General features: G+C 43.7%; 2 protein-coding genes across 3 annotated transcripts in view; one reads left to right on the top strand and one right to left on the bottom strand.

Moving 5' to 3' along the window:
* Positions 1–594: 594 nt before the first annotated feature.
* On the bottom strand, positions 595–7,820 carry poli (polymerase (DNA directed) iota). Its single transcript, XM_026916000.3, has 9 exons — positions 7,412–7,820; positions 4,545–4,661; positions 4,229–4,393; positions 3,898–4,041; positions 3,503–3,739; positions 3,177–3,355; positions 2,231–2,322; positions 1,984–2,117; positions 595–1,809 (listed from the first exon to the last, which is right to left on the bottom strand). The coding sequence occupies exons 1-9, from the start codon at positions 7,458–7,460 to the stop codon at positions 890–892; spliced, it is 2,037 nt and encodes a 678-aa protein (XP_026771801.3). The 5' UTR covers positions 7,461–7,820; the 3' UTR covers positions 595–889.
* A 306-nt stretch (positions 7,821–8,126) lies between these two features.
* Positions 8,127–9,535, top strand: part of pgam5 (PGAM family member 5, serine/threonine protein phosphatase, mitochondrial) — a 6,018-nt gene continuing 4,609 nt past the window's right edge. For both annotated transcript variants that reach the window (XM_034299169.2, XM_034299168.2), the window contains exons 1-2: positions 8,127–8,517; positions 9,375–9,535. The exon at positions 9,375–9,535 is cut by the window's right edge and continues 12 nt beyond it. In XM_034299169.2, coding sequence (XP_034155060.1) covers positions 8,330–8,517; positions 9,375–9,535 — 349 coding nt within the window. In that variant the 5' untranslated portion in view covers positions 8,127–8,329. The remainder of the gene's footprint in view (positions 8,518–9,374) is intronic.

Here is a 9,535-nt window from a genome sequence, read left to right as displayed (position 1 = left end):
TATTTTTGTATATTATTCGACTCAATGAACTCAAATGTAATACAGTATAAGCTTCATTTCTTTATCAGTATGAGTTTACTACTCATAAACCTGACACTTATAGAATAGAAATTAAATTACTAGCTGCAATAACAGAAATCTCTGTTTCTGTTTCATTAATAACGTGAAAAACAAGTCCTTTACTCTGACCAGCTGTTATCAAGTCAGGGTTTGTAAGATGTTTGAAATTGATTTGAACATTTCACATGATTTTTACACAGATTTAAACACTATACGTATGTAATAAATGTAGAATGTGATTTTTCTGATATCATTATGGCTCCTGCGCCCCTTAAAAAAGTCCCCTCCAGATGCAGCCGTCAGTTTTCACCCAGAAAGCTTTTATCTGCGTCTTAGCGAGTTGTTTATTTGTGGAAATATCTGCTTATGTTAGCTTGTTTAAAAATTCCCTCCTTAATGAATAATCTCCCAGTGAGGTAAACATGGTGTACGTCCCTCCACGCGTCAGTTCATTCAGACAAACACACCGACAGGAAACAAGTCAGAGGAAATGAATCATTCACATCACTGATGAATCACTGATGACACAAGCCATGATGTCGTCTTTTTGTCCTTTATTTAACAAACCATTTTATAAATCCTTCTCAGTATGAAATATTTGTAAACATACAACTTACTGAAATATTTCGCAACCCCAGCTGAGAGTCTGAAGTGCTCTAGCGTCCGGCTGGGTCTCAGATCGCACGCTCTGATCTTGCTGCAGGGGATTCGTTACGGAGAACTGTGTGTGTGTGTGTGTGTGATTCGAGACGAGACACAGTAAGATGTTGAGTCAATCATGGGAGTCGTATCTGAATTTATTGTGATCAGACGGGAAATGACGTGACATTCAGGAGCGTTTATCTGCTGAGGGTTTGAAGTACTTGAGCAGGCTGCCGCTGAGAGAGCGCCTGGCCGCAGGTCTCTTGTCTCGAGTTGTCGTGGTGCGTCTGGCCGCGTGTTTGGGTGACATTTTGAGCGTGGGTTTGCTCCGCCTCCACTCTGTACGCAGTTCTCTCTGCATCTCTGGGGGAAGCTGAGAGAACACGTACAGATCTACGTCAGGAGGAACGTCAGGAACATCAGGGCCAGCGGGAACACACTCTGCAACGCTGACGTCACCCGGCTCCTCTGCGTCACTGCGGCGCCGTGTGATGAGGTCATCAGCGTGCGGCGTGGGCGGAGCTGACCCGCCGTGACGTTCCTGTGTCTCTATGGAAAGATGTTCTTGGAAGCTGGTTATGAGCTCCTTCTGGATGTGCTGCGGGAGAGCTCTGAACACATCCGGGTCTACGTCAGGGGGGAGGTCCGGAATGTCGCTGGATGTTATGGAATCTGGTGTGGGCATGCCGCTGGGATCAGAGCGTTCCAGAACGGGAGGCACTGAGGAACCGGCTCTGATTGGCTGCTGGGTAAATGGAGATGATGATGATGATGTTTCTTTGTTGTTCTGGGGGTTCACTGCTCCACACAGAGCTTCTGGTTGTGTAAAGCTGGAAGGAGCATCACACACACTGTGTATGGGTGTGTGTATGGGTGTGGGTGTGCGTGTGGGTGTGTGTGCACGTGTTGGGCTGTGTGTTGGGCTGTGTGTTGGGCTGTGTGTGGAGGTGAAGAAGGAGCTGATGGTGATCCTGTTGGATGTTTTGGCCTGCAGGTTGGTAAAACACAAGTTCAGCAGCGTCAGGTGAAATGGCTCTCTGACGTCCACCAGTTTGCGTAAGAGCTTCATCGCTATGGAAACCAGCTGAGGCACCGCCTCCGGGCAGCCTAAAACAAACAAACAAACAAACAAACAAACAAACAAACTATAATAGTGAAACATGGATAATAATAACCCAGTGACTGCTTTTGCTACCACTAATGATCGTGTGTGGGTGTGTGCGGTGTGTGTGTGTGTGTGTGTGTGTGTGTGTGTGTGTGTGTGTGTGTGTGTGTGTGTACCATTAATGATCCTGTGTGCGGTGTGTGTGGGAATGGGACCCTGTCTGCTCTCTCGGCTGAACCAGCGGCTCGGTGCGCTGTTCCGTCTCAGTGTCAGTTTCAGTGTCTGAGGCAGCCTGCCGTCCTTACGCATCCTGCACACACACACACGTGCACACACACACACACACACACACACACATGCAGCAGTGTGTTGTAGTTGTTGTTGTTGTCTCAGCATGTTCTTTAAAGCGTTCCTCGCTCTCACCTCTCGATCAGGCCGAGCAGCAGCTCTGTGATTTTACTCTCCGCTTCACTCAGTGTGGAGATTTTCTTAAACGAGTCCTCATTACTCAGAGACTGAAACCACAAAACACACACACACACACACGCTGTATATCCGTATCTCCATGACTCGCAGGTGTTAGTAACAGTGTTTACTACAGTGTGTTTACTAACACTAACACTGATATTAATGACTGCTGTGTGTTGTTATGAATGAAACGTACGGTTGTGTTGTGACGGTTTAAAGGAAAATACGGTGACGAGTGGACGGGGTGTGAACTGGAGATTCAGCTGGGAAGGAATGATGCAGGATTATTTTAGTGAAAAACTCAGATCTTCGGAAAGCGGATTATTTGAAGTGTAAACACGCTCATACGCAGGTTTGTAGGCCTTCAGTACAACAAAAGATGTTTTAAATGCAATGTTCTGTTTTTTTTTTTTACAGTTTAAATGTTTTTAATGAATAATAGCTTCACAGTTCGCACCAGGTCATGACGCAGCTGATCAACTAGATTCAAGTAATATTTCGAAAAGTAGAGTTTACGAAAGCTACACAAGTCTGGATAAGCGATAAGCGATCGGTTACCTTTTAGTGCGTAAACATGAACGATTACTTCCTGTCTGTAAATAACAAGATCTGAACAGTTCATTTGGTTTGGTAGTGGTGCTTCAGGTTACCGTATAACAGCGTGGACTCTGAACCATTCATGAGACGTCGGATTTGAATTTGACGACAGAATAATCTCAGACTCCTCCATCTCTGTGATCCAGATGTAGTCAAACTTTTTCCCTTGAGCCCCACTTCGAGTTTTTTGCAAACTCATGAACAGCAAGATGAAAAGCTTCTCATCTTCTCACAGAGAGAGTGTGTGTGTGTGTGAGAGACTGATCCAGGTGTGTATAAGTTAAACACACTTCAGTGGTGTTACCTGTGGGGGGCCGGCCGGGGTGACAGGTGAAAGGTCGACGCCGCAGGCGAGGCTCTGTATGCGTTTAGCGTTAACTTCTCCAAACTCACACACCAACGGCCTGAGAGGCAAAAGCTGCAGATCTGTCACAGTGAACACACCCAGAGCCTTCAGTCTCTCAGCTGTCCTGGGCCCGATTCCTGTTTTACACACACACACACACACACACACACACACACACACCCCAGTGCGTCAGCGCTGTATCCTGTTGTTGTTTTTTTGTGTGTATTTGGAGACGGATCCGATTGCAGAGCAGGAGCAGGAATTGTGAGAGGAGATGGAGTTACCCGGCACTCTGCTCGGTCCGCTCAGGCTGCTCATCAGCTGGGAGACGCTCTGAGGCAGCAGCGTGGTCTGCTGGTTGGGTTTGAACGTCCCTGACACCAGTTTAGCTAAGAGCTTGCTGTTAGCCACGCCGGCGCAGGAGGTCAGGCCCAGTCTGGAGAACAGCACCTCCCGCAGCTCAGACGCTATCACTGAGCCCAGAGCCAGACTCACGTGGTCCTGTACATCCACGCTGGAGACTGTACACACACACACACACACACACACACCCCAGATATAACCTTCACAGACAGGTAATGAGGGATCAATACTGTGACACCATCATCACCCACAGCGACGTCATCAGCGTCGCGTGTGTCTGTGTGTGTGTATGTGTGTGTGTGTGTGGTTTCCTCACCGTCATGTCCGTAGATGTGACCCACGAAGGAGAGCTCAGAGACGTCCATGTTCCTCCTCCTGCTCTCCACCATCTCCGTCACATCCACGAAGTTCTCATCCAAGCCCAGCCTCTCCACCAGGGGGCAGTATGACATCAGCAGCTCTGAACAACAATACACACACACACACACACACACACCTGTCCATCATCTGTTCAAACATTCAGCTATCCTTCATCCATCCATCCATATCTCAACATATCTATCTGTCTGTCCATCCATTCTTCTGTCTATTTATCTCAGCTTTCTGCTTTTCCACCATCTGTCCATCTGTCTACCAGAGTGTGGTACCTGTGACCTTGTAGGAGATCTCTCTGTAGAAGCTGAGATCTTCTCCTCTGACCAGCACCAGGTTAGGACACTTCTCCAGAGCAGTCTTCACGGACGTCAGCTTGGCCACGCCATGCGCCCTCGCCACGTAGTTACAGGTGACCATCAGGTACTTCTGGTGCACACCTGAAACAGGAAATTATTAAAGTCATGTGACCTCTCCCCTGTAAACACACACCGTAACACAATGGCTGTGCGTCAAACCACACTCTGCTCACTGGTGACCTGGAGGTCTGGAGATGAGCAGTGTGGGCTGAGACATTACTGAACTGCTCACCAACAGGTTTGGAGCGCAGGGCTGGATTGCGGATCATCTCCACCTGGGCGTAGAAACAGTCCATGTCGAAATGCAGGATCACTCTGGGATTGTCCTCCACACATCCGGCTTGGAATCCTGAAACGACACGGAATGACGGAATGCTGCTAACAGGTCAACATTCAGGAGAACACTTTCTCACTGCAGGAGTGCATTTAGCCAAGTGAGAGTCAAGACTCGCTGCTCTGTACGAGTAGAACAAGTGCAGCAGTCTGGCGGCTCCACACTTTGCTTCTTTGGATGCTTAATAGCTCTAGTTTCCCTCCATCCATCCATCCATCCATCCACTATTCTATGGAGCCCTCTATTTATCCATCCAGCCCTCTGTTTTTCTATCCAGCCATCTGTTCATCAATCCAACCAGTCAATCATTTCACAGTTCATCCATCCATCCATCCATCCAGTTATTCATCCATCTGTACATCCACCCAGTGGTTCTTTGGATGCTTAGTGGCTCTAGTTTCCCTCCATCCATCCCTCCATCTTTCTAACCATCCACCTTTCTATGGAACCCTCTATTTATCCATCCATACCAGTTTTTCTATCCAGCTATCTGTTCATCAATCCAACCATTCAACCATCCCTTTATTTGTCTATCCATCCATCCATTTGTCCATCTCTCCAGGCATTCATTCATCTGTACATCCATCCAGTGGTCCTCCTGTTGTCAATCCTTTGAATCAGACATCACTCCATCCTTTTGTCTAGTCATCCACCTATCCATCCATCCAGGTGATTTTCCATCCATCACTCCAGTTACTCATCTATAAAGCCAAAGAACCCTTTTGGAGATTCCACTTTCTGAATAAAATGCTGAAACTTCAAGATTAAACGGTTCTTCAGCTTGTCCCCCTGGGGAACCCTTAAACATTCTGTGCAGGAACCCATCACTGAGCACGTTTATGAAAACAGGAAGTGAAACCCTCAACTATCTTTAGAATTCTTATGAAAGAGTAGAGAGTGAAAAGCATGACTGAATAAAAGAAAAGAGAAAACTTCAGGCCAGATTGTGACTCAGCTTTCACACACAAAACACAAAACACTGAAACTGTGACACACTGTGTGTTTATCACATAAAGTGCAACTAACTAGTGTCTGGTAGTCTACAGTCACACCCTGTTCCCTATCTAGTGGACTACTCTGCGAGTTCTGCTATCTTACAAGCCATATCTGAGGGCAGTATATCCAGTATGCCTATGAAATCCCATCATGCACCATGGGGAGTCAGTGGACAAGTGAAGTGCCCTAGGTAGTATATATATATGCACTTACAGCTTTATGAAGTAGGGAATAGAGAGTAGGGAGTTATTTAGCTGTAACACTGATCAGAAACTTTCCAGCAGACTAACACTGCTATAGACTGTAGAGACTACTATAAACTATAAACACTGCTATAGACTATAGACACTGCTGTAAAGACTGCTATAAATACTACTATACACTATAGACACTGCTATAGACTATAGACACTGCTGTAAAGACTGCTATAAATACTACTATAAACTATAGACACTGCTATAGACTATAGACACTGCTGTAAAGACTGCTATAAATACTACTATACACTATAGACACTGCTATAGACTATAGACACTGCTGTAAAGACTGCTATAAATACTACTATAAACTATAAACACTGCTATAGACTATAGACACTGCTGTAAAGACTGCTATAAATACTACTATACACTATAGACACTGCTATAGACTATAGACACTGCTGTAAAGACTGCTATAAATACTACTATAAACTATAGACACTGCTATAGACTATAGACACTGCTGTAAAGACTGCTATAAATACTACTATACACTATAGACACTGCTATAGACTATAGACACTGCTGTAAAGACTGCTATAAATACTACTATAAACTATAAACACTGCTATAGACTATAGACACTGCTGTAAAGACTGCTATAAATACTACTATACACTATAGACACTGCTATAGACTATAGACAATGCTATAAACACCACTTTAAACTGTAGACACTGGTATAAACTATAAACACTGCAATAAACACTGCTACAGACTATAGACACTGCTATAAACACTATTTTAAACTGTTGACACTGCTATACACTATAAACACTGCTATAGACTATAGACACTGCTGTAAAGACTACTATAAATACTACTATAAAGTATAAACACTGCTATAAATTATAGACACTGGTATAAACTTTAAACACTACTATAGACTATAAACACTACTATACACTATAAACACTGCTATAAACACTGCTGTTGACTATAAACACTACTATAAACACTGCTATAAACACTGCTGTTGACTATAAACACTACTATATACTATAAACACTGCTATAAACACTACTGTTGACTATAAACACTACTATATACTATAAACACTACTATAAACACTACTATATACTATAAACACTGCTATAAACACTGCTGTTGACTATAAACACTACTATATACTATAAACACTGCTATAAACACTGCTGTTGACTATAAACACTACTATAAACACTACTATATACTATAAACACTGCTATAAACACTACTGTTGACTATAAACACTACTATACACTATAAACACTACTATAAACACTGCTATAGAATATAAACACTGCTATAAACACTGCTGTTGACTATAAACACTACTATACACTATAAACACTGCTATAGACTGTAAACACTGCTATAGAATATAAACACTGCTGTTGACTATAAACACTACTATACACTATAAACACTGCTATAGACTATAAACACTGCTATAGACTGTAAACACTGCTATAGAATATAAACACTGCTATAGAATATAAACACTGCTATGAGGGTTAATACTGATACCGGTGTCCAGAGTGATCCACTCACTGTCCTCTTCCTCCTCCGACTCCATCAGCTCAGCTCCCGCACAGAAACTGCCAATTAACCGCACACATTCGAATAGAGCGAGGCTTCCTGCGCATGCGCACTGCAGCTATACAGGCTGTATCTCAAATCGACCTCTAGTGCACTTCTCACTCACTGCCTAAAACTAGTGCTAGTGTGTGTGTGTCTATATACAAGTAAAGGCAAACAATATTAAAGACCTTTCTTAAAAACGACTTATTTAAGTAAGCAGTAAAAAATCTAGAAAACAAAATAAGCTACATATATCCTGGTAAATATTATTTTTAAAGTAAAAATTTAAACGCAAACTCATAAACAAACAAAAAAACTAACCAAATCAATCAATAAATAATGACGTAAATCCTAAACTACTTTGAAAATAAAAGAATAAAGTAGAAGGAGGGGAAGTTTATTTGATTAGAAAATGAGTGCAGTTCTCAGCAGTCGATTTGAGACACACCCATCCGGCCTGTTTCTGGTTGTTGTTGTTGTTGTTGTTGTGTTTAGTGCCATCTGCTGGTGTGGAGGATGTTTATTGTTGCACTTTTTTAAATTTCTCCAATCACAAAAATTCATGTGGCAAATATAAATAAATAAAATTTCGTATAAACAGCTGAACATTTTGATAATCAAAAACCAAAAGTCAACCAGGAAGTAAAAATCGATTAAGAAATGAAACCGAACAATAGGGACTTTTATTTTGTTCTTTTGTTGTTTTGTTCTGTGGTTGTGCATTTCCGTGATCGCGCGCCTCGCCGCCGGAAGTTCCGTGTTCGGTTGAGAGAATTTCCTCGGCTCTGTTTACGGTTGTGTAATTATTTGGCCGAGACTTTGTGTGTTTAGTGTGCTTTAGGAAACCGGAAGTGGCAGGCGGTGATGTCTTTCCGCAGGGCGGTGAAGCTCGCGTGCGGGCTTGCGGGAGGATCTGCGGTGGTGGTCGCGTGCGCCTATGTAGCGGATAAACACCGGGAGGTTGCGCGGTTTGAGCCGGGATTCAGTGCCGTGCTTCATGCAGCTCAGCCCCCCGCTTACAGCAGCCACAGCTGGGATTATAACTGGGATAAGTATGTGTTTATAACCTCTGTGTGTGTCTGTCTGTGTGTGTGTGTGTGTGTGTGTGTGTGTGTGTGTGTGTGTGTGTGTGTGTGTGTGTGTGTTACAGCATTATAGCAGCTATAAACGCTCGTTCCCTCACCAGCCTCTATAAAGAAGCGTAAACTCCTCAGTCCTGAAGCTTAAAGTTACAGCTTTACCTCTGACTGTTACTAAGCGCTGACACTGGAGACTCCTTCCATAAATCTCTTTATTATCATTCACTTCTCTGTGAATGAGCTGTTACTATAGCAACGATAACAAGCACATTAATATAAATCTGCGCTACTGTCAGAGCTGCTGTTCTAGAAAACTAATCAATGCCTTCTGACCAATCAGAATCCGGCTGATGATAATTTGACACTGGAGACTCCTTCCATAAATCTGTTTATTATCAGTGGAGCGTCCGCTGTACACGTCCCTGTGAATGAGCTGTTACTATAGCAACGATAACGTATTAGAAGGAGCACATTAATTGTAAATAAACCTGCGCTACTGTCGGAGCTGCTGTTCTAGAAAACTAATCAACGCCTTCTGACCAATCAGAATCCGGCTGATGATAATCTGTAATAAAATAAGTGTTTAAGCTGCTCTGAAGATGCCGTTCAGCCGAGACGTGTTCGGCGTCTGAAGCCGTTTCTGTGGTTTTGCGCTGGAGTTACGAGGTTAACGTAGCTAACAGGTGGAGGAAGCGAATCGCTGCCGGTTTAACATGCTGCATGATTCGTGTTTTGAACGAAGCAGACTTTTTTACAGTGTCTGAAATCTGTTTTTATCTGATTTAAAACCAGAAGGTTGAAGTGATTTATGCTAATCGCTGTGTGTCCAGGAGAGAGCCGTCGTCCGTGACCAACGCGAAGAGGAAAGGAAGCGTAGGAGACGAGAACGGCTCGGAGGTGGAGAATAACAAACCCACAGCCACGCGCCACCTCTTCCTCATCAGACACTCGCAGTACAACCTGAACGGCAGCGGCGACAAGGAGAAGAGGC

This window comes from Pangasianodon hypophthalmus, chromosome 24 (assembly GCF_027358585.1).
Source record: "Pangasianodon hypophthalmus isolate fPanHyp1 chromosome 24, fPanHyp1.pri, whole genome shotgun sequence".
Lineage (NCBI taxonomy): Eukaryota > Metazoa > Chordata > Actinopteri > Siluriformes > Pangasiidae > Pangasianodon > Pangasianodon hypophthalmus.
This window is presented reverse-complemented; position numbering and strand designations above follow the sequence as displayed.

Coding starts and splice junctions, on each gene's coding strand:
- poli (XM_026916000.3), bottom strand. CDS start 7,460: ATGGAGTCGGAGGAGGAAGAGGACAGTGAGTGGATCACTCTGGACACC. Junction 4,394..4,544: donor CCTGCGCTCCAAACCTGTTG/GTGAGCAGTTCA, acceptor TTCCTGTTTCAG/GTGTGCACCAGAAGTACCTG. Junction 3,740..3,897: donor TCACATCTACGGACATGACG/GTGAGGAAACCA, acceptor GTGTGTGTACAG/TCTCCAGCGTGGATGTACAG.